Source organism: Manis javanica, chromosome 3 (genome assembly GCF_040802235.1).
Source record: "Manis javanica isolate MJ-LG chromosome 3, MJ_LKY, whole genome shotgun sequence".
NCBI lineage: Eukaryota > Metazoa > Chordata > Mammalia > Pholidota > Manidae > Manis > Manis javanica.
Window position 1 is genome coordinate 169,123,640 of NC_133158.1, and position 24,647 is coordinate 169,148,286.

Consider the following 24,647-nt stretch of genomic DNA (forward strand, 5'->3'; position numbering starts at 1 on the left):
GGAAGGAGAGGAGGGGGAAGGGAGAGGACGGGAGGCTTCTGCGGGGGAGGAGGTGGAGGCGGAAGAGGGCGGAGGGGTTGTAGGAGGGGGAGGGGCCGAAGGGGGAATCCTGTATGGTGGAGGCTCGTTGGCTGGGTCAAAGGTAATCGAAGAGGGACTCGGAGTATGTGGAGGGGAGACGGCTTGCAGGCTAGGAGAACCTGGGGCGGGGAACAGGTGGTGCAGAGGCTGGATTTTGAGCTAGGAGGCGAAAAGCTTTGATATAGGGAATCTCCTTCCATTTTTTCAGGCGCTGGCAGTAGTTAAAAAGATCGCGAGTGATGTTAGGATCAAGAGTTCCCCTTGCGGGCCATTGTTTGTTATTGTCGAGGGGGTATGTTGGCCAATCTTGGGAGCAGTATTTACGGAGAAGTTTTGGTTTTATATCAGGCGTCAGGGAGAGGGTAGCCAGATGCTTAAGCAGGCATTCAAGAGGTGAACTTTGAGGGAGGGATGAGGAGGCTCCCATGGCTAAAGGACAGAGAAGGAGACAAACAGGGGAAGACGAACGGAGATCCTCGGACTGGAAGCAGACCGCAAGGAGACAAAGGGCGTCCCTGATGATCCTTGGTGGTCTGTGGAAACTCGTATACGAGTCAGAATTTCTTAGGAAGTGTGGGTCGTCACCCAGACTTCTCTAAGAAGGCAGAGTGCCGTAGTCACGAGGTACCTAGTACTAGGAATTTTCGGCAGACAGAACGGATTTCAGCGGACGGAACAGAAAGAGGAGGGGGGAAAAAGGGAGCGTTCTCATCTGCAAAGGAGTCACCTCGTTTATGGCTGTTGGAGGGGGGCCTGAGGGTCCGCCGCAGTCGTGAAGGCCTGAGGCGGGGAGAGTTTCCTCCTCGTCCCCAAGCATCAGGGCCTTGCCGGACGATCACGGTCAATGGCGCTGCGATAGCTCGGGGGAGAGTGGCCCATCCTGGGGAAATTTTGCTTAAAAAGTTTCGGCACTAATGGAAGGAGCGGTGAGTGTGTTTATGACTGTCGGAGGAGGAGCCTGAGGGTCCGCCGCAGCCGTGAAGGCCTGAGGCAGGGAGAGTTACCTCCTCGTCCCCAAGCATCAGGGCCTTGCTGGACGATCACGGTCAATGGCACTGCAATAGCTCGGGGAGAGTGGCCCACTCCGGGGGGAAAACTTACCTAAAGGCCAGAGAGGAGTGGTGAGTGTGATGATGAACCAGTGGCGGAAAAAGAGGACGAGGGCAAGCTGCTGCTGGTGTCAGGGGGAAGACGGGGCCCAGTTGGGGTGTCCCGTCTCCTGGGTTTTGGCACCAATGAAAGGAAGGAGCGACACACAGCAGCAATTCACTGGAGAAATCCGCTTTATTAGGGAAAGGTGCTGGGTTATATAGGAAGGGGCATGGGGTGATTGTGGTGTTACTGCTACGGGGCTGGTGGCTATTGGCTAGGTGCTGGGGTTGGGAGGAGGGAGAGAGGTGATTGGGCTTCAGGTAACCGAGGACCCAGAAGAGCAGCTGGAAGTTCGCCATCTTACAGGTGGGGGCCCTTCAAACAGGGTAAACTAAGTCATGAAGGTGAAAACTTTATTCAGGGTATTTAAATGGTCCATTCTTATTAAAATTTAGGGTAGTTTTAGTTCAGGGCATTATAGAAAGATAACTTATGTGACATTTACAGTATGTACTCTGCTGTTACTTTGTCACTTTTTTTCAGTTCTCACAACACTGTCATTGTAAGAGATTCTCCATTTCTAAACTCAGAAATGTAAAATGGCTTACTCAAGATTCTACGAAGAGCCACTATTGGTTTTCATCATATGATTGCAGCTGTTATTTATGAAAAGATTAGACGGGATAATGTGGAAGATGGGTTGAAGCAGGACAAATTGCCGTTAGTAAAGAAACTAGAGGATAGTGAAGTCTTAAGCACAATATAATAGTCCTTAATTAGCATGTGAATAGTGGGAATGGAAAGTGAAAGTGTTGGCAGAAAGGACATGATAACTAAGGATTTGATGTGGGAAGCTTTTAAGTAAAGTTTTTTTGTGAGGTAAAATTCACATAACAAAATTAACCATTTTAAAGTATACAATTCAGTGGTATTTAGTACAGTAACAATGTTGTGCAACCATCACATCTGTCTAATTCCAAACCATTTTCATAACCCCAAAAGAAAAAGCCATGCCAATTAAGCAATTACTCCCCATTCCCCACTCCCTTCAGTCTCTGGCAACCACTAATGTACTTTCTGTCGGATGGGGTTACATATTCTGGCTGTTTAATATAAATAGAATCAGAATGTGTGACTTTTTGTGTGTGGTTTCTTTCATGTGGCTACTGTTTTTGAGGTTGGTCCATGTAGCATGTATTATTGTTTCATCCCTTTTATAGCTGAATAATATTGCATTGTGTGGATATACCACATTTTATGTGTTCATCTGTTGATGGACATTTAGGCTGTTTCTACCTTTTGGTTATTGTGAATAGTGAAGCTAGGAATGTTGCTGTATAGGTATTTGTTTGAATACTTGTTTTCAGTTCCTTGGGGTATATACCTAGAAGTGGAATTACTGGATCATATGTAATTCTGTATATAACATTTTGAGGAAACATTAAGCTGTTTTCCACAGTGGTTGTACCATTTCACATTTTGACCAGCAGTGTAAGGGAGGCTCCAGTTTCTCCTGAACCTCCCAACACATGTTATTTTCCCTTGTTTGGTTTTATTACAGCTATATTATTAGCAGGTGTGAAATGGTATTTCATTGTGGTTTTGATTTGCATTTGCCTAATGACTAATGATGTTGAGCATCTTTTCATGTGCTTTTTGGGCATTTGTATATCTTTGTTGGAGAAATGTTTATTCAAGTCCTTTGGCAGTTTTTGAATTAGGTTATTTTTCTTCTTGTTGTTGGGTCCTAAGAGTTCTTTTTATGTTCTGGGTATAAACCTTAATCAGAATTAGGATTTTCAAATATTCTTTCCTAATTCTGTAGTTTGAAATTTTACTTCTTTATAGTGCCCTTTACACAAATGCTTTTTATTTTAATGGTGTACAATTTCTCTCTCTCTCTCTCTCTCTTTTTGGTTGCTTATGCTTTTGGTGTCAAATCTAAGAATCCATTGCTAAATTCAAGGTCATGAATGTTAGGCTGGAGGAAGGAAAAACAAGGACATGAAAACAGAACAGAGAGATGCCATAGGGGGAGAACAGACCAGACCCTAATGTCTGTGCCTTATATGGAAAGGAGACAGCTCTTCCTGAATTCCATCCTTCTGATGTGCCAACTAAGGCCCTAATCCTTCCTCTTGGAAGGAAAAAAAGTTTCTAGTTGTCTGTTATGTCACCTTTAGCCAATCATACCTCTCCACACCCCCTAGGATAGCTTGCCCACTCCTCCCCCTACTAATCCCTTATAAGCCCCCACCTCCCTGACTGGGTGTGACTTCCCCGGCCTGTAGTATTCAGACCACGGAACATCACCCAGGAGTGGCATTCAAATAAACTACCTGGCCCTTTGTTGCCTCTCTTTGCCTGCTTATTTTGGCTAAAATTTATCTTACAATGAAGACTTTCCCTTATGTTTGTTTCTGAGACTTAAATTTTTAACTCCTATGTGTGGGTCATCAGTCCATTTGAGTAAATTTTTGTAAGTGGTGTGAAGTGGGAGTCCAGCTTCATTCTTTTGCATGCATTAAATGGTTTTGGCACCCTCATGAAAAGTAAATTGAGTATAGATGTATGGGTTTATTTCAGGACTGTCAGTTCTGTTCCACTGTTATATATGTCTGTCCTTTAATGACAGTAACACACTGTTTTGATTACTGTGGATTTGTAGAAAGTTTTGAGATTGGGAAGGGTGAGTCATCCAAATTTGTTTTCCTTTCTCTTTAAGATTGTTTTGACTAGTTGGGGTTCCTTGCATTTCCACATGGATTCTAGGAACAGCTTTCCATTTCTTCAAAATAAGGGTGGTGATAGGGATTAGAACTTTAATAAGGATTACACTGAATCTGTTGATCACTTTGGATAGTATTACCATCTAAAATTACTAAGTCTTCAAAATGCATAAACAAGAATGTCTTAGGTATTTTATTTTTAATTCTATTATAAATAGAATTGTTTTCTTAATTTATTCTTAGATTGTTGCCAGTGTACAGAAGTACAACTGATTTTTGTGTTGATTTTTCTCTCTTGCAACTTTGTTAAACTTGTTTATTCTAACACTTTGTATGTGGATTCTTTAGGATATTCTACATATAAGATCATGTCATCTATGAATAAAGATTATTTTACTTCCTTTCCAGTTTGGGTATCTTTTGTTTCTTTTTCTTGCCTATTGCTCTGGCTAGCACTTCCAGTACAGTGTTGAATAGAAATATGAAAGAGGACAATCCATGTCTCCTTTCCTGATCTGAGGGGGAAGACTTTCATTCTTTGAACTGTTGAGTGTGATGTTAAATGTGGCTTTTTCATAAATGCCCTTTATTATATTGGGGAAATTCCTTTCTCTTCTAGTTTGCTGACTCTTTTTATTATGAAAATGATGTTAGACTTTGTGCAGTGCTTTTTCTTCATCAGTTAATCATGTGGTTTTTTTCCCCCTTCATTCTGTTTACGTGGTGTGTAACATTGATCTTCATATGTTAAACCAACCTTATTTCCTTGGACAAATCCTTCTTAGTCATGATGTATATAATCCTCTTAATTGCTACTATATTCAGTTTGCTAATTTAGATGATCCTTCTTTTCAACAGATTCCATATTTGTGAATTTGTCTGTTTGCTAAAATGTACTTATTGGCCCCAAAGTGATACTCATGATACTTCTCTGGTCACGTGAAGAGTGGCAGAAACTTTTGAGTCGCCTTGATGCACATGTTGCCCACTAAGCAGAGTGATGCTCTGCCAGTTTCAGTTCTCATACTGTAAATGTGTCCTTTTCAGTCTATTTAGTATCATGTTTTTTTGCATTGTTTTGCTTTTTTTGGATGATTTTGCTCTTTTAAATGGCCCCAGTCATAATGTTGAAATGTTGTCTAGTGTTCCTAAGTACAAGAAAGTTGTGATTTGCCTTGTGGAAAAAGTATATGTGTTAGGTAAGCTTCAGTCAGACATGAGTTACAGTGATGTTGGCCATGAATTCAATATTAATGAATCAACAACTTATATCAAATTAAATGTCTCTAAAGAAAAACACCTAGAACAAGGTTACGTATTGATTGGTTGGCAAAAATGTGAACAGAGGCCTGCAGGACCTAACCATCTGTTTCCTCTAGGGGTGGTGGTTCAGTATTTGCTAATTCAGTATTTATGGTAACTCTATAGAACATAACTACTATGAGTAATGAGACTTGGTTATTTTGTTAAGGATTTTTGTATCTATATTCATAAGGGTATTAGCTAGTAGTTTACTTGCATTGCCTTTATCTGGCTTTGGTATCAGGATAATGCTGACCTCATAGAATGAGTTAGGAAATGTTCCCTCTTCTTTTTGTGTAAGTTTGGAAAGGAAATGTTTCGTAGAATTTATGAGTCACATTATCTAGTCATGGGATTTTCCTTGTTTGTAAGTTCTTGATTACTGATTAAATCTTTAACTTACAGATATGTTCAAATTTTCTGTTTCTTCTTGAGTCCGTTTTGGTAGTTTGTGTGCTTCTAGCAATGTTTTTTTTTTATCTAGGTTATCTAATTTACTGGCATGCAGTTGTTCATGGTGTTCTCTTATTTTTTTATTTCTGTTAAGTCTCTAGTGATGTCCCACTTGTCTGATTTTTAGTGATGTGAATCCTTTTCTTTTTTTCATGGTCATTCTGGTAAAGATTTGTCAGTGTTGCTGATATTTGCAAAGACCAACTTTTGGTTTCATCAGATCTTTGCTGTCTTCTATTCTTTGTATTTATCTCTGCTCTAGTCTTATGTAGCCTTTATTTTTTTCTAGTTCCTTAAGGCATAAATAAAGTTAGTTGATTTGAAGTCATTTCATTTTTAATGTAAGCTTTCAGAGCTATAAATTTCCCTCTGAGCACTGCTTTCACTGCAGCCTGTAGGTTTGGTATGTTATGTTTTCATTTTCATTTGTCTCAAAGTATTTTCTAATCTCACCTGTAATTTCTTCCAGTTTGAGTGTGTGGATTAGTTTTCATTTTTTTATGAATTTTCCAGTTTTCCTTTCTGTTACTGATTTCTAGTTTCATTCCTTAGTGATCAGAGAAGATTTCAGTCTCTTTAAATTTTTTAACTTGTCATGTGGCCTAACATATGGTTATCTTGTATGTGCACTGGAGAAAAATGTATATTCTGTTGTTTACCAGTGTTCTGTATATATATGTTAGGTCGAATTGGTTTATAGTATTTTTCAAGTTCTCTGTTTACTTAATGATTTTTTTGGTTAGTTCTATTATCATTGAAAGTGAAATATTGAAGTCTTCAACTATATTGTAGAACTGTCAGTCTCTCCCTAATCCTGTCAATGTTTGCTCTGTGTGTCTTAGGACTCTGTGGTCAGGTATGTATATAATTGTTATATCTTAATGGACTGACTTTTTTTTTTTTAAGTGTTTTTGATACACAATCTTACCTTGGTTTCAAGTATATAACAGAGTGATACAACAGTTACCCATATTAAATCCTCATCCCCACTAGTGCTGTGTTACTATCTGTCAACATAGGAAGATGTTGTAGAGTCATTGGCTATATTCACCATGTACCACCATCCCCATGAACAGCTTATATTATGATTGAGAATTTTTGTGCCTTTTTACCCCCTCACCCATCCCAACCCCTCCCCTGTTATAACCACCAGTCACTTCTCAGTGTCTATGAGTCTACTGCTATTTTTGTTCATTTTGTTTTGTTTTGTTTTGTTTTTATATCCCACAAATAAGTGAAATCATATGGTATTTGTCTTTCTCTGCCTGGCATAATATTTTTCACTGAGCATAATACCCTCTAGGCCCATCCTGTGTTGTTGCAAATGGCAGGATTCTTTTTTTTAAGAGGAAGGCTAAAAACAATTTATTGTTTTAGCAATGAGGAAGACAATAGATTACTGGTAATTTTTAATTTCAGGGGTTTGAAAGGCACTAATAATTTTTTTTATTAAGGTATGATTGATATACACTCTTATGAAGGTTTCACATGAAAAAACAATGTGGTTACTACATTTACCCATATTATCAAGTCCCCACCCATACCCCAATGCAGTCACTGTCCATCAGTGTACCAAGATGCCACAGATCCACTATGTGGAAAGGCACTAATAATTACGTATGAAAATAAATCATTGGAGTAATTCTCTGTTTATTTTCTTTCTCTCTCTTTTTGAGAAGCCTGGATGCAAAGATAAAAGATCAAATATTAGAGATGAGATATTATAGGGTTGCAAGAGTCTTTTTAAAGTTATTTTTTAAGGTACGAAAAATTCCAACTCAACTGTAACTTGGAAAGAAGTGTAGCTGGAGCACCTCACAGCAGTAATATGCAAGGGAGAGAGACAATGAATTGTGAGAAGCCAAATGCCTTCTGAAGATTAAATGCAAGCCAGGATTCTTTTTTTTATGACTGAGTAATGTTCCATTCTGTAAATGTACCATATCTTCTTTATCTATTCATCTGTTGATGGACACTTAGGTTGCTTCCGTAACTTGGCTATTATAAATAATATGACAATAAGGATTGACCTTTTCATCAATATATAATGTCTTTCTTTGTCTCATGTACCAACTTTTGTCTTAAAGTCTCTGTTGTCTGATACTAATATAGCCACCCAAGCTTTCTTTTGGTTACCATTTTCAGGTAATATCTTTTCTGCCCTTTTACTTTAAAACTTATTTTCATCTTTGGATCTAAAGTGAATATTTAACGGTTAACATAGAGTCGGGTCACATTTTTAAATCCATTCTGTCAGTCTATGCTTTTTAATACCAACATTGTAATCCATTTACATTTAAAGCAGTTATTGATAAGAAAAATCCTCTGCTGTTCCACTCTGTTTTCTTTATATTTTATGCCTTTTTTCACCTCAATCCCTCTGTCACTGCCCTTTTTTGTAATTGATTTTTTTCCTGATGTACCATTTTGTTTCCCTTATTTCTTTTTCTGTGTACATATTTTTTTTTCCTTAGGCGGATTTTTCCTTGGGCGGTAGGGGGGATTTCCCTGGGGATTACAATTAACTTTTTAACAATCAAGTGTGAATTAATGTATACACTTAGCTACAAGACTGTACAAAACTCTTTTCCTTTACAGTCTCTTCTTTATACAATGTGTGCCCATTAACCTAGATTTGAAATCATTGCTTTATATGGTTGCATCTTAAATCATACAAGTAAAAAAGAGGACTTACAAGCCAAAAAATGTAATACTCAGCTTCTGTATTTATCATTGTCCTTTACTTCCTCATATGACTAAGTTGCTGCTTGGTGTCCTTTCATTCAGCCTAGAGGACTTCCTTTAGCATTTCTTGTAGCATAGGTCTAGTGTGACAGATTCCTTCTTTTTTTGTTTATCTGAGAGTGTCTTTAATTTTGAAGGACAATTTTGCTGGATATTTTTTTCTTAATGTCTTTGTTTCCTGACTAATGGGTATTTGAGTGTCACCACCACCTCCCTGAGGTTTGTTGTCACATCTTATAGTGAGCTGTTATTTGCTTGTTTAGTGACTTTCTAAACTATTTTTGTCTGTATTTGTGAAGTGTGGCTGCTGAAGTCTGCGTTCCGTTTGCTTAAATGATTGGCATTTTGACAGAGCTTCCTTAAACACCTGGATCCAAAAGAAAAAGAAAATAATCTTTCAACACTTAGCCAGGCCATTAATTACTCTGCCTTAGCCTTCACTTCTGCTCCTTCAGAGGGTCTTCTCAGGCCTCTCCTGAGTGTGTGTCCAGGATAGTTGTATGTGTGTGTGTGTCCTTCTGGATTCTCTGGTATACTGAGTAGCCTTTAAAAGCCCTTACTACCTGACATAAATTCTTTCCTAAAAATCTTCCTTTTCAGGGTTTTCAGTCTCTCTGTTCCTTGCCCCAGTTGTTCCTTGCCTCAGGCTGCTGGATCAATGAAATGATTTCAGCAAAAGACACCATCACCCTGGGAATGCTCCAAGTCGGGTGAAACCAAGGCAAGCCATTGTGCCAGTCTTTAAGATAGTTGCCAGACGTGTTGAAACCCAGAGTCACAATTCTTTGAGAGTAAGTCCCTGCATTAGGAATGCAGGTTGCTATCCTCATAGCCATTGCTGGTTTGGGATGTAGGTGATGATAGGCAGGCAACTTAAAATGCCATACTGTCTTACTAGACAGCAGCAGCTTCATTCTTCACTAAGCCTTATCCTATTTTTTGTAAGTTTTTACTAGGTTTCAGAGTTGTACAAAAGTTCATTATGACAGTATTTGCCAGCCTTTAATTACTTTTTTGGATGGATGGAGCCCTGGAGTTCCTTATTCTGCCAGAAATCCTTGGTATGGGGATTTTTCAGGATGGTGATACTATAATTCAGAAGTAAGGAAATTGGGAGGACGGGAGTTAATTTAAGGATATGGAAGAAGTTATTTTTATTTGGACATGGGTATTGTATTTGAGGTGCTAATAGTACAATCTGTAGAGGTCTAGTGGCAGTTGAAATTGTAGTGCTTGAATTCCAGGAAAGTTTAGAACTGCAGAGACCTTGAAATCTTGTATATAGAAATCATAGAAAATAAAAGTGTATGATTTCCCTGAAGTAGAGGGGAAGTCTTGAAGCATCTTAGGAAATACATTCAACTAAGGAATCATTCACTTCATCAGCAAACATTCACTTTGTTCCAACTACTAGTGTAGATGCTGCTAAGCCCTGGAATTAAAATAAGATCAGTTTTCTCTCCGTAAGATCAGTTTTAATACTCTATTATTAAAAAGATGGACAAGTAAACAAGTATAATGCAATTTTATAAGGTTTAGAGGACCCCTGGCAGAGGGACACAGAACAGTTAAATAGGTCAGTAGGGAAAACAGGACTCTCAGGGAAGCTAAAGAAGGAGAAAATGATAGGATGATCGATTATCTTGGTTGCTGTATAGAGTTTGAAAAGACTGAAGATTCTAAAAGGTTCTGATTTACTAGTAAAGAGATGGCCCAGTTTTCATAAGAATGGTTTTAATTAAATAGTTTTGATAGATAAGAGGACCAAATTAAAAGGAGCTAGGAGTCAGTGTGGTAAAAAAAAAATGGACTTTTTACAGAAGGGTGTAGTTTAAAAGGAATAACAAAGTCAAAACTTTATTTTGGAATTGAAGTGATCTGTGTTTTTAGACAATGGAAGGGACTGAGTAGGAGGGAAATGATGGCCAGGAGTCTCCAACGGGGCAGGAAAGATGGCATTAAGAACCCAGAAGGGTCAGGGGTTGGAAACTTGGGTGAAAAAAAAAAAGAGTGAAGGTAATGAGAAAGACGGAGACAGTGACAAGGTATTTGAGAAATTTTACCTGGGAATGCCTCAGTTTTCTCTATAAAAGAGAACATAAAATCATATACTGAGAAGTGAGCAGCAATGGGAATGAATGTCTGACTGAAGTTGATTTGTGATAATAGTACCATTTGGTGATTTTTCTCACTTCTTACAACTAACATATATTAAATATTTACTGTGTACTAAGTATAAGATCCTTGGGATTATAACCATGAAAAAAAGTAAATGAATGGGGTGAAGGGGGAGACAAAAAAGAAAACTATATTAAAATAAACATGCGAAGTAAATAGAGCAGCCTGGGTCTGGGAACTAAGAAAGCAAATGGGAGAGGATTACCCAGACATAACTATAATTTTATTTTGCACATCAAGTTATAATTTAAACTGTTGATTTGTTTCTCTACAACTAATGTAGAATCCAGGTTAATAAAGTCATATAACAATATGGGTTTGGCAGAGCCTTTATTATGTACTTAGATTGTGCATATGATACAAGTAATCTATATTCACATTTAAGAGAAAATTTCTTAATTGTTATAATTTTATAATTATGGTTATATATAACATTTTATAATTGTCAATGCAAATTATTTGACAGGAGATGAAGTTAAGTATTTGGTTATGAAGAAAAGTTTGTAAAGGGATTAAAAGGTACAAATTGTAGTTATAAAATAAGTCATGGGGATGTAAAATAAGTTTGCTAAGTTTTAAAAGCTTAAAAGAACTTACAGAGTTGAAGATCTTTTTTAATAATGAGGAAATTGGGCTTTCTGGTTATCATTTTATGTTCTCTTCTCATTACCCCTTTTTATTTAAACAGGCATTGGAAAAGTGAAAAGAAAACCTAGCGTGCCTGATTCTGCATCTTCTGCTGATGATAGCTTTGTTGACCCAGGTGAACGTCTCTATGACCTCAACATGCCTGCTTATGTGAAATTTAACTACATGGCAGAGAGAGAGGATGAATTATCATTGATAAAAGGGACGAAGGTGATTGTCATGGAGAAATGCAGTGATGGATGGTGGCGGGGTAGCTACAATGGACAAGTTGGATGGTTCCCTTCAAACTACGTAACTGAGGAAGGCGACAGTCCTTTGGGTGACCATGTGGGTTCTCTGTCAGAGAAATTAGCAGCAGTTGTCAATAACCTAAATACTGGGCAAGTGTTGCATGTGGTACAGGCTCTTTACCCATTCAGCTCATCCAATGATGAAGAACTTAATTTTGAGAAAGGAGATGTAATGGATGTTATCGAAAAACCTGAAAACGACCCCGAGTGGTGGAAATGCAGGAAAATCAATGGAACGGTTGGTCTGGTGCCAAAAAACTATGTTACCATTATGCAGAATAATCCATTAACGTCGGGTTTGGAACCGTCACCTCCACAGTGTGATTACATTAGGCCTTCACTCACTGGAAAGTTTGCTGGCAATCCATGGTATTATGGTAAAGTCACCAGGCATCAAGCAGAAATGGCATTAAATGAAAGAGGGCATGAAGGTGATTTCCTCATTCGTGATAGTGAATCTTCGGTAAGTTGGTTTTGAAAGGTAAATGGAAATAAGGGCTCTGGGTATTAAAAAATAAATAAATAGAAGACTGGAGAGGTTTAAGTGGCTTCTCTGAAACAAACGAGGTAGAAAGTTGGGACATAAGCATAAATGTTCTGAAGCTAAAGACAGTGTTCTTCCCAGCTGTATATATTTTGCATAGACTATAGCCCTAGCGGTGATAGGACGCTGGACTATTTGGCTTTGTCTAGTTCTGTTGGATTTGCATTTTTGAATTATTTTCTATTGACATTAAACTGAAAAGTAGAGAAAATTGAAAACTGACTTCTTCATTTAGAGTAGAACAATGCAATAGACTGAACTGGGAAAATACTTCTTAAGTTGCATATTGGATGCACTGTCATCCTTATAATAAAGGAAATCTCTAAATTTAAAATTTCTATTTGTTTCATCATAAGTGGGTTGTTTGGAAGTTGGAATACACTTTTATCATATACCTCAAAAACCTATTTTAACACTCATTGTATTTGAGATGCATTTGTAATAAAAGATGAATTTTAATCCAAAACTATTTAAATAATATAAAATCATAGAACTTGAATGAGAAAATAGTTATGTGGGCTTTGTTTGGTACTCTCTGGGATATTAGAATTTGATGATAACTCATTTCCCTTAAAAATGGACTTTATTTTTCCTTGATAAAGAATGTGACTACTTTTCCACTTTTCAAGTTACAGTATTGGCTTTGTGTGATGTACTTATACAAAAGTGAATGTGTCATTGTACAAAAGGTTGAAAGAAAACCTCTCTGTTTTGAGTGGTGTAAGTGAATGTGTGTAAGTGAGGAAGGAAGAAAAAAAGAGACTGGAGAGACTGAGATTAATTAAACTGCCTGAAGTTCAGGAAATGGGGCCTATATATAACCCCTCAGGAAGTTCAGGTGGTTGATGATAGGAAAGAGTGGTGGGTTTTGTTTTCTGTTAGATCCTGACCTGGCCATGCTTTCCAGGACAAGCAATGGGCAGAGGAGTTAGGAAGGGAGTGACTTTGGAGTGGATGGTAAAGAAGCCTTAAGTAAGGGGTGTTTCCAGGGAGTCACTGTTTGAATTTTTGGCAGTAGCTATATAAAAAGAGCCTTTCTGGGGTTGATACAGACTATTCGAAAGAGTTCAGGTTCAAAGAAGAAGAAACCTAGTTAAGAAAGTAGCTTGATTGCAGAATACTATGTGACTTCATGTGGTTAATAAATGAGCATAGATATTAGCTAAAATACACCATTATTTTTAGGAATAGAATTTTTAAAGTAAAGGTCTCAAACAGGCATGTTTTGTTTGATGTGTACAGTGTTTTTTAAATATTTAAATTCATTGTCAGTGTTTAAATATTGGGAGATTTATTACAAAAATTCAGACATCAGACTTCCCTTTTAAAATTGGAAGTCCTGTCAACATTACCCATATTTCTACAAGGCAAAAATCACAGCTAAGAGGTCACCTCCTTTAGATTGGCTTTGCACTATCATTCCCTCTGTATACCTTTTTACTTGTTTACATTTCTTTTTTGCCCCTTTTAAGTATTTGAGTTTACGAACTCTCACTAACATTTACATTAATCCTGATTTTTATGTCCTTCATCTCTGAGAATCAGAATGTCTCAGCTACTCTGTAAGACAGCTTCTATTGGCTACTAATTGGTAGCCAATTAGGTGTGGATATCTTGGATTTTCTCCTGTGTTTCTCCAATAGTCTGACTATTAGAAGAAAGCTCTTATGCTTCAAATATTAAATTAAAAGTGAGTGTTAGGATTTGTGGTTGGTGTTGGGTAGCATAATAGTTGAGACTTTGGAGTCTGAGTGCTTGGTCTGTTGTTATCTAAATGGAATGATCTTGGGCAACTTCTCTCAGTCTTGATTTTCTCATCTGTAAAATGGGTTTTTTCTGAGGCATGAAAGAAATAATCTGTAGTAAACAATGTAGCATAGAACTTAGTATTTATTTAGTAAGTGCTCAAATTTCAGCTGTTACTAGTTTAATATAAAAATGCTAATTGATATCTTTCAGAATGTTTATCCTACATGTTTTTTCTCTTTTAGCCAAATGATTTCTCAGTATCACTAAAAGCACAAGGGAAAAACAAGCATTTTAAAGTCCAACTAAAAGAGACTGTCTACTGCATTGGGCAGCGTAAATTCAGCACCATGGAAGAACTAGTAGAACATTACAAAAAGGCACCAATTTTTACAAGCGAACAAGGAGAAAAATTATATCTTATCAAGCATTTATCCTGATACTGCTGACCAAAAGCGACTGCTACATAGCTGTAATTTGTCATATAATTGAAGACTGAGAAAATGTCCAATCATGCTTGTTTGGAAATTGCTGTTTCTAACTCCATATGAGAATTGACTATAATACCTAAGTATTTTTATTATAACTCAGCCCCTACATATATATTGCATATACAAAGCATCTGCATAGAGCAATTCCTTATCCTTGGTTTTCTGTTGCTGTTTTCTTTGCTGTTTTTCTGTTTGCTTCTAATATTAAGGTTTTTATTTTGAAAAATTATGTAGATCAAAAATCTTTATATGGAAGAATTTCTTTATTGCCTTTATTTCTTTGTAAGGGTGCCATATTAGCCACTTCCTCAGTGGTCTCTCTTCAGATAAAATTATATTGATATGCTCAAATAAATTTCTTGAAGAGTGTTAATCTTTTCTGCAACTAAATAGCAATAATAAATGTTAAATTAGATATTATTTTCAGGTATTGTATTTGTTAAAAGCCATTGTAAATACCAAGTATGTTGTGTCTGCCATTTTTTAAAATTCATCCATTGTCTTCAGTGTAAAGCAAAACAAGTTGGACGTAAATTAGAAAACATATCTTGTGCAATTTTAATTTACAACTGTTGAAAACAAAGATTTCTGAATTAAAGTTTTTTTGGTGCTTTCTCATCTGCTTATTCAAGACAACAAAGCAGTTTTTGAGATAGTTAGTTTTTCAGACTGTAAGTGGATGCTCTTATTTTTTTCCCCCCTGGTATTACTTTACCAAAGCATCTTGTATTACGATATGTTGTATCTGTGCCATTGTGAAAAAAGCTATGACCAAATTTTGGGGAAGTAGGAGGCAGTGAGATACTTGGTCTCCCCCACCTAGCCACTACACATGCATAATTATCAGGCATGGTATTTCTATTATTTCCATTTCCTCCTTTCAACTTAGAGTTTTGTTGACTGGGACACTAACATCGATGTTTACCTGAAAAAAAGATGGAATGTGCTCATGATTAGAGAAAATTATTTTTTAAATCTATCTTTGCAGGTACTTCTACATTTTTGTTTACCAAGTAAAAGTTTAGGTGTATGGATGAAAGGCTACTGTAGAATTTGCTTCAGTAGGTCACAGAAGAAAACCAACTGGTATTTTATGGCCACAGCTTTTCTCCCCATTATTAATTCTGAAGACTTAAATTTAACAAAGTAACCTTCAGTATTTGAGTTGAAAATATTTATTGAAACCACATCATTTACTAAACAGTAGGAAGTCATATGGCATTTTCAAAAATTTCCCCAGTGCTGCAATTAATTTTTCCATTCTTTAATATGTTATAAACATTTAGTATACCAGAATTACTGATGTTAAGATTGAAAATGTCTAATTTCATGAGATTCTGATTTAGCGGGGTGGGGGGGTGTTAATTTGTTTTATTTTTTTCTTTAAATCTTGAAATTATTTAAACTTATATTGCCACTGGGTGGCAGCCCTGGTTTCTCCCATTAAGCACAAAAGTCAGCAAATACAATTAAGAGATTGATGTACAATTTTTCATCTTCATTACATCTGCTTTTAAAGCCTTTCAGTTCATATTTCATTATTCTCAGTCCCCCTTTGTTTATTAAGATGATTATTAGTAGATAAGTTTAATGGAAATAAAAGTCATGTATGCTTACCTTTTTTTGCTGTAAAATCATTTTAGTGTAAGTTGAAGAAAACAGCTGTAAAGTGGTTGTAAAAATGACTAGGTAGTAAACATATTTCTATTTAATCTTAAACATTTGATGCTTGCTTTTTGTTTTCCATCTCTTTTTGTCCTGTCTCATCCCTGTCCCTCCCCTGCCCATCTTCCTTATAAAAAATAATGGATGTTTTTTGAAAATGGAGCAATTAATACTTTGCATCATAGACATGAGCTTCCCTGGCAAACCCCACTGAGCTAATGTTAAGGATTTTGAGAAAGTAGCTAGGAATGGAGTAGCACTGGGAGCAGAATGCGTATTTATATCTCTATGTCATGATTTTAAGAAGCACTGCGTTTACTCATGTTCTACAAGGCAAAATAGAAGGGCATCTGATTGTCCAACAAAACAAAACTTCAACAGCATCCAGGAGGGCATGCAGGCAAACCAGACTAGATAGACACTCTTTTATTTGTTGAAATCAGACCAGAGAAAACCACCTCCACACAAATATAAAAGGTATCACCGTTAATCTTTTCTCTTTCTATTGATGTAGCATTTTTGTTCTAATTACCTGTATCATGTTTTTTCTCCAGTCCTTCCTTTAGTCCATTTCCTGTGATGTGTATAGGTGGGCTGCAAATCCCAGGGAGGTGAGCCAATAATAACTCTTATTGCTCTTACACTGTTGTGTGCTCTTCTTATGGGATGAAAACTTTACTGGGAACTACTTAATTTTGTACTTCAATATTTTATATATGTTTTAAAAAGTCTTAAACCAATCTTTACACCAATGGATGGCTTTTTAAGCTTGATTTTTGCCTGAAACAATTTTCTTAAGAACTAGAACAACCTTAGGAAACATCTACATTGCTAGCTAGTATCAGGACTTGTATCAAAAACCAAGTTTCCTTATTCCCAGCCTGGTACACTCTGTCATGACACAGTGCCCTCTGTATACTAGCATTTAGACTAGGAGAGGCCTGGAAAGAGCAGTATTTAAGAAATTTTCAGCATGTGAGATGTTTAGCTATCAGTTTAATACACATAACATCCACAATCCTGTCCAATCCATTTCTACAAATAATTTCTCCAAAATCAAGATTTTGGAGAACTTTATGCTCAATGAAAAGCTGTTGCTGCTGTGTCTAATGTTTGGACTTAAATTCTTAGGGCACAGCTGAATATATATTTACACATGTGTTACACATCTTTCACCATACACAGTAACATGTACATCTGGCACTGTTAAAGACTGTCACAGATACATCACATCACAAAAGAGGCTAAGTGCAATGCACTGCCATTGCTGGAGGAATAAAAAGGCCTAGCAGATGAGCAACTAGGGTTGTTAGAATAAGGTCATCCTTATATGGCTACATATATATCTGTTGTCTGGGTACGACTTTGTAAGAGTAGGAAAAGGCGCCTCTTCCCCCAAGACAAGCCCTGCACCTTCCCTTGTTGAGAAGTCCAAATTTCCCCACCATTTTGTCCATATTCCCTGTGCAGGATACAACCAAGTAGGAATACGGTTTAACCCTCACAGTGCTTCAGAAAGTAATTGTTAACATTTAAAAACAGGGTGATTTCACATTAAGAGTTCTGAAAAGTGAGAAGCTGATAATAATTGGAGTTGAATTCCCACAAGGCAACTATTGGATGGAACCTAGTATGGGAGCGATACCCTAATTTTTTTTTTACCAATGCACATGGTGAAAACAATTCAAACTAAGTATGTCTCCTCATTCTTACCCCCTAGTTCACATTTCCAAATGCACTATTACATATTATGTGTTTCTCCTGAAACATGGAGAGCTTTGGGTTTGGAATCTGGAAACTAATTTTTCAGAAACACTTCAGATGCAGTGTCCAAATCAATGAATTAAGAATGCAGCATTACAGTGCAGTTTATCTTTTCCACTTAGTATTTTGGTAGAAGATAAAGGGGGTCCTTTGTGACCTTGTATTTGCTTATATCTTATAACTGTTTACAAATGTCTTCACAACTGTAGTTACTTCCTCCTTAAAAGATATTTGATACAGGATAAGTGACATCTTGTTTTATGTTCTGAACAGCATTCAGTGGACTTCTTAAAAAATGTCACATTGCTGCTTCTAGGGAAAACCATTATTTGATTTTATTGGAAAGCAAGGTAGGAAGCTCCTCTTTTCTGATAAGCTGGTTCTGTTTGTTTAGCAAGTTTATGACTCAACTTATTTTATATGACTCAACTTGTCATCTAAACACAGAGCAGCAGATTGTGCATACTCCACACCCGAATTTCTTGCTGTTACATGACTAAACCAAGTAACCAAGGACCTAAAATACATTTTTCTAGTTTACTAGTGAGGTGTTCTTTTGATCCAGAAGTACACACAGTTTTCTGAGACTTGTTTATTTAATGAATAGAACCAAAATAGGGCTTCGTGAGGCTTGGAAGCATTTCAGTTATCACTGGCCATCTTTAGAGAGGTCTTAAACCAAAGTGTCTTTTTGAGAGTATTTTTGCTGGCCAGAGCACTTTCATTATCTCAGATATTTCAGAATTGGCCTGATGCTTAGCACAAACATTGACCTACGAACCTGGCTGATTTTTTAATGCTCCCATCCAAATTAGTTTTTCTAGCTGTTTTTAAAGCTCAGGAAAACTGATCTCAGTATTTTGAAATAACGTGCAAATCTTATTTGTAATTAGAACTACAGAAGACAAAAGTACTCAATTTCCATGTTTTCTTGTACCTCATGGAATGTTGATGACTTTCAAACAGGAAACAAATACTGTAAAAAAGGTATTTAACATATTTAGTTGGTTTAAATAAGTCTGTGGACTCAGTAATTTGTATCTTAAGACTATGTAGAAAATTTAGAGATAGCCCTTGGGAAACTGTGGAGATGGCTAGATTCCAGAATGAGACTTCAGTGTTGTCTACTTTAGGCTAAACACAGAATTGTTATTAAATTGATATTTTTTGAGTCCTTAACGGAAGAAATTAGTAATCCCTGAATAAGCATCTTTTCTAGGAGCAAGAAATGCCAAAAACTTGCTGTTTGTTAAGTTTTCTAGACTGTAAGAGGAATGCTACAGAGCAAATACTGGTTGCATCAGGGCATATTGTGCGAATCACTTGGTGTCAAGATGGGAAAAATATTTTTGAACTGCTCTGTCTTTGTGTATGATTGTGCTTGTATGTTTAGCTTTTGGAGAAATTTATCCATTGTCCAACAAACTTCAGATCCTGGATTGCTCAGGTGCCAGACTGTCCTAACTTAGAAATATAATAATGAAAAAAATGGACACAGTTGTCCAAGAGCTATCATAAAACTTAAATATCTAGTGATGTAATGCCTAAGGAAGTGCTCTGAAGGAAAATTAGAACAGGTTGAGGGGGTTGGAGAGTGAGAATGGGTGTTAGTTGATATAGGATGATCAATGGAGGCCTCTGGTAAAACTGACCTTTGAGTACAGTGTGTATAATAGGATCACTGCTAACTAGAATTAAACCAGTGGTTGAATGAAAATACAACAACCAAAATTCTTCAAAAATAATGTTGGTCTTCACTATTACAGATCGTTTTTTTCTGGCTTTCAAAGTTTCGTTTAATTAAATGGTAATTGTTTTACTTAAATGTGGAACTTTTTAACTACAAAGGGCTGTGCTGAGTAAAGCCTGGTACTCCCATTATAATAGGAGTTATGGAATGTCCCACAAAAAAAAATCATTAGTTTTAACTACAGGAAGGAAGACAGTTTGACAGACTTAAGGATTTAAGGGATCACACTCTAAGAAAAGAATTGAGGTTAAGGGAGGTTAAATTCTTGATACTCTGCATTGGTGGCCAGTCAATAAATTAGGGGAAATTAAAAAACTAATAATAGAAGTGTTGCAAGAACCCTGAAAACTAGAGCTTGAAAGTGTGGAAATTACATCTTGGAACAGATTCAGTGGAAGCATGAATTAGAAGAATCCAAGACGAGAAATTCCAGTTTATCCCATGTTACTTGTAAATATCAAATATGTTAAAACACAGAACATAGGAATCTTGGTAAAGGAAAGAGGACTGTTCTGTGCTATGTAGGGCAATATATTATTGGAATGGGGTAATTGACCATGCAGTCTGGCAGGGTGCCAGGACCTACCTTGCACTTGCACAACTCTAAGAGTAGTGCCTCCAGTTGTGCACCCTAGTGCCCCCCTTGCTTCATTCTATTCCAGGCCCTATGGGGACTCTCTTGACCATCGATCTTACCCCTCCCCACTGTCTCTCTTCCATAAAAATCTTGTGTCCCTTGTTAATTAAATGTTCTTTCCATAATTAAATATCAAATATATTAGTGGCAAGTGGTATAATAGGGAAAAAAAATTATATTTCTAGACCACCTGGTAATGATAAGAAATAGGCCTGTTTTTCTAGCATTCTATCTTCAGATTCAGATGATCCTTCAACTTTGGAAGGCAGTGGAAATTTACCTGAGAAGTGCAAGCAGCAGTTTAGAGGATAGTTTGGGCATGTTGCATAGACAAAAGAGCACAAACCAGCTGAGAAGATAATAGAGTAGTACATCAAAGTCAGAAGAGAAAGGCAAAATCAGAGTGGGGAAGTCTAGGAAGGGTAGGGGCTGGCAGGTGAGGCACAGCCCTCCGAAAGTCCTTACCCAGTGGTGTGGCCCCTGCAGAGTTGATGCCTAGTTTGCTTGTTGAGTCATGAACCAGTCCTGAGAGGGACTGTCCTTCAAAAGCTGTGCCAGGTAGGTAACTTTACCTTTCAGTGCCCTTTGTGGTGTACTGAACCCAGGACTGGCTTGTGTAGGACTGGCAGGCAGTACTGTGTTGTCAGCAGTACTGGCAGAGCTGGGCAGGGGCATCTTAGGGACCCACGCTCAGGTAGAGCTAACCTAAGTCCTCAAGGCTTGGAGAACAATTCTTCCTCCCTGATAGCATAGCTGAGTGAATCTTGTTCGTTCTCTCTCCCAGTCTCTGTATACTTACCTTTTCCTTTTCATCCTCAGTCTGTATTCCCCTCAACTTTTCCATCCTTGGGCCTTGCTCATGCCATTCTCCCAGCTGGAATGCTGAACTGTGAATGCATCTCTCCTGCCTAAGTCTAAATGGGTACATCCTTGGAACTCCAAGATCTGTCTATTCTTTAAAGCCTTTGCTAGCCTCTGGGATCACTCACTCCTCTATGCCCCCGAGACACATTGTGAGCCCTCCTTTGGTGCTGATTCCGAGGCAGTGAGGTGAGTGAGAGGAACTTGGAGCTAGGCAGACAGACCTCAGTTGTTGGCATTTCTGTCTCTATCCTTGACTACTCTGTGACCTATAGTAAATAAGTTTCTGTGAGCCCTCATCTGAGAAGTTGGGAATCAGATCTTTCCTTGCAAATCTGTTGTATAGAATTGGGAATGCAGATAATCATGGAAAACTTCTGGGACAGTTCCTGGCACACAGTAGATGCCCAGTACACATTAGCTTTTAACATGTGGAAACTGGGCAGAAATGGGTTTAGAAGAAAGGAATGAGGAAACCAGGACTGGAAAAACAAAGGTGACATGGGGGACAGATATTGAGGCCTGCCTCTATGAAGCACACCAAGTTGGGGTGTGTCCAGAACCCAAAGCAAGGGAAACCAGATCAGACACCAGGGAGCACTGAGAGACTGTACACACAGCTGGTGGCTGCTGACTCACGGTGCTGGGATTGAGGAGAACATGCACCGAGTGTTCTTGACTGTTGTGTAATAAAAGATACTGTGCTAATGTTTACTGTACAGTTACTTGCCAGATCCTCTTCTAAGTGTGCCATCTCATTTAGCCCTCACGAAAGCCCTATGAACTAAGTCTGAAGTTTACAGATGAGGACACTAAAACAGATCATTTAAATGGCTCACCTAAAAAAACACGGTAAGTGGGAGAGCCCAGATGCCAATCCAGACAGTGGCTCCAGAGCCCTTTTAACTACTTTAACTACTACCCTCTAACAGCTATCTCCAACTGGAAGCCTTTCTTTGCTGATCCAGAGGCCTCACCAAAAGATACGCAGCCCTCGAAGGGCTAGCCAGAGAAAATAATCCCTAATGTACTTATTGTTAATGCTACTAATATAACAAATAGTTATACTGTATTAAGGAAGACCTGTGTTCCTGGCACTGTGCTAATGTGCTTTATTTGCATTCTTTAGTTCCCATAACTGTTACACAAAACATAATTGTATTTATTTGATAAAAGAAAAAATGAGGCTCTTGGAGTTGGCCTTTTTCCCCCTTTATATCAAATGAGCACATTCCCCATCCACTTCTCAAAACACAACTTCCTAGCTTCTGATCCAAGCTCTCCACTGAAACCCCTCTTTCTGAGATTATAAATGACTTTCCCAGTGCCAAATCCAGGAGACATTTTTCAATGATTAACTCCATGACTCCTCTGTACTCCCTGCTCATGATCACACCATCCTTCAAACCGCAGTTTTGTTCCAGGACCACCTCTTTGACTTACCTTCCCCCCATATATCACCCTATTTATTTTTTCTGTTGGTCTTCACCAGGAGCACAGGCGCACATCTCCTTGATCTACATTCTTCCTTTGATTATTCCACTGAAATACTGAAGGTAGGGAAATGGTGCTATACCTTTGACACCCACAAACTTGAAGCAAAGATTGTTTCAGAGAGATTCCCCCCTGCCTGTATAAGCATCTCAAATTCAAGTGTAGCAAGCTGAACACATGAAACCCTTTTCTGTACCGCCCCAGTCCTGCCTGTCACTCCACCCTCTTTCCATTATTTAGGTTGAGGTGCCTGCCCTGACCCCATCCCATTGTCCTCCTTTCCATTACTTCAATTGAGGTTCTGCCATCTACTCAGTTACTCAAACCTAAAACCTGAAAGTCATGTTTGCCTCCTCCTGTTCCACCCTCCCAGTCCACTTGATATCTAGGAGCTCTCAATTCTGCCTCCATCTTTTGAATTTAGTTACCTCTCTACAGACATGGAAAACCTAATAGAAGCCAACATCTCTCACCTAGCTGACTGATATAGTTGCCTCCTGGCCCTCCTGCCTCCAGTCTGGCACCTTCCACTGATTTCTCCACCCTAGTTCATAAACTTTTCAAAGCTCAAATACTGGGAATGACATCAGAAATTTGAGCTTTAAATACCTCCTTTAATCTTTACTGCTCTCGGGATAAATTATAAGTTCAACAAGGCATTCAAGACTCTGGAATCCTGTTTCTGCCTGCCTTTGATCTTCTCCTGCCACTACAACCTCGTTCTCCCATTGCACCAAACTTCCTGTGGTTTCCATGCTTGGTAGGTTTTTCAGCATTTAATACTCAGCCCCAAAGTCATCTCCTCCAGGAAGTCTTCTCCAGTCTCCCCAGTCTGGGCTGGGTGTTTGTCCTTAATGCTCCTGTATTCCCTTGTGATGATTTGTCACCTCATTTTCAATACTGATTTATGATTATTCCCATGTCCATCTTCTTCACTACTTGGAAAATTCTTGGTTGACACAGGAACTATTGAATTCCCAGATCTAGCACATCATAGGCCCTTAGTAAATGTCTGTTGAATGAGTAAAAAGTGATTAACTTCCCCAAGGTAATATTGCAAATAAGTTCTGAAACTGGAACCAAAACCCACGTTTTTTTCCCACTAATTCATTTGTATCTGTACAGTGTTTAGAGTTCTTAAAAAGCTGACATTTTAAGGGACCAACCCCATCATAAGTTTTTCCTTCCAATTTTTTAAACTGTTTTTAATTTTTCAATAATACATTCACATGGTTTTGTGTCCAACAGCATAAAAGATACACAGCCCCCAAAATAATTAAAAACAAGGTCTTGAAGAGATACTTGTACATTTATGTTCACAGCAGCATTATTCACAATAGCTAAAATGTGGAAGCAACTCAAGTGTCCATCCATGGATGAATGGACAAACAAAATATGGTATATTCATGCAGTGGAATATTCAGCCATAAAAAGGAAAATTCTGCAATATGCTACAACATGGGTGAAACTTGAGGACATGCTATGAAATAAGCCAGTCATAGGCAAGTACTGCAAGATTCCACTTACAAGAAGTACTTCGAGTAGTCAGAATCAAAAAGACAGAAAGTAGAATGGTTGTCAGGGATTAGAGGGAGGGGTTGTGGGGAGTTACTGTTTAATTGGCATGAAGTTTTAGTTTTACAGGGTGAAAAGAGTTGCAGGGTCGGATGGTAATGATGGTTGCACAACAACTTGAATGTATTTAATACTCCTGAACTGTGTGTACTTAAAAATGGTTATGATGGTATATTTTATATGTATTTTACCACAATTAAAAAAAAAGTGAAAAAAGATTTACCCTGAAGAGTCTCATTCCCATTTTTCAACTCCATCTTCCCAATGCACACTCCCTCTGCCCCAAGGTAAGCAATTTTGCTAGTTTCTACATCTACTTACAGGTTTTCATTTTGCAAATGCAAGCAAATATGAATGAAGCTCTATATTCTTTGCTTCCTGACTTTTTGAAAGGTATTTTAAAAAAATCTTTTTTAACTTCTCTACTTTTTCTGAAGTAGGTATGTAGCAAAAAGAGCTAGTTTGTACCCAGATTGAATGAACTCCCAAGACAGAGACTTGGAAGTGGATAGCTATTTGATGAGAGAGTAAGATACCCTTGCCTGCTCACTGATGATGGGGCCTCTAGGGACACCCAGGGTCCCCCAGGACAGAGCCTATAG

The 24,647-nt window shown here is 37.8% G+C and overlaps 1 protein-coding gene across 3 annotated transcripts in view; it reads left to right on the forward strand.

Annotated features, from left to right (window-relative positions):
- Positions 1 to 24,263, forward strand: part of NCK1 (NCK adaptor protein 1) — a 167,028-nt gene extending 142,765 nt beyond the window's left edge. For all 3 annotated transcript variants that reach the window (XM_037022902.2, XM_017654847.3, XM_017654848.3), the window contains 2 exons: positions 11,269 to 11,981; positions 14,054 to 24,263. In XM_037022902.2, the coding sequence (XP_036878797.1) occupies positions 11,269 to 11,981; positions 14,054 to 14,248 (908 nt within the window). In that variant the 3' untranslated portion in view covers positions 14,249 to 24,263. The remainder of the gene's footprint in view (positions 1 to 11,268; positions 11,982 to 14,053) is intronic.
- The last annotated feature ends 384 nt before the right edge of the window (positions 24,264 to 24,647 follow it).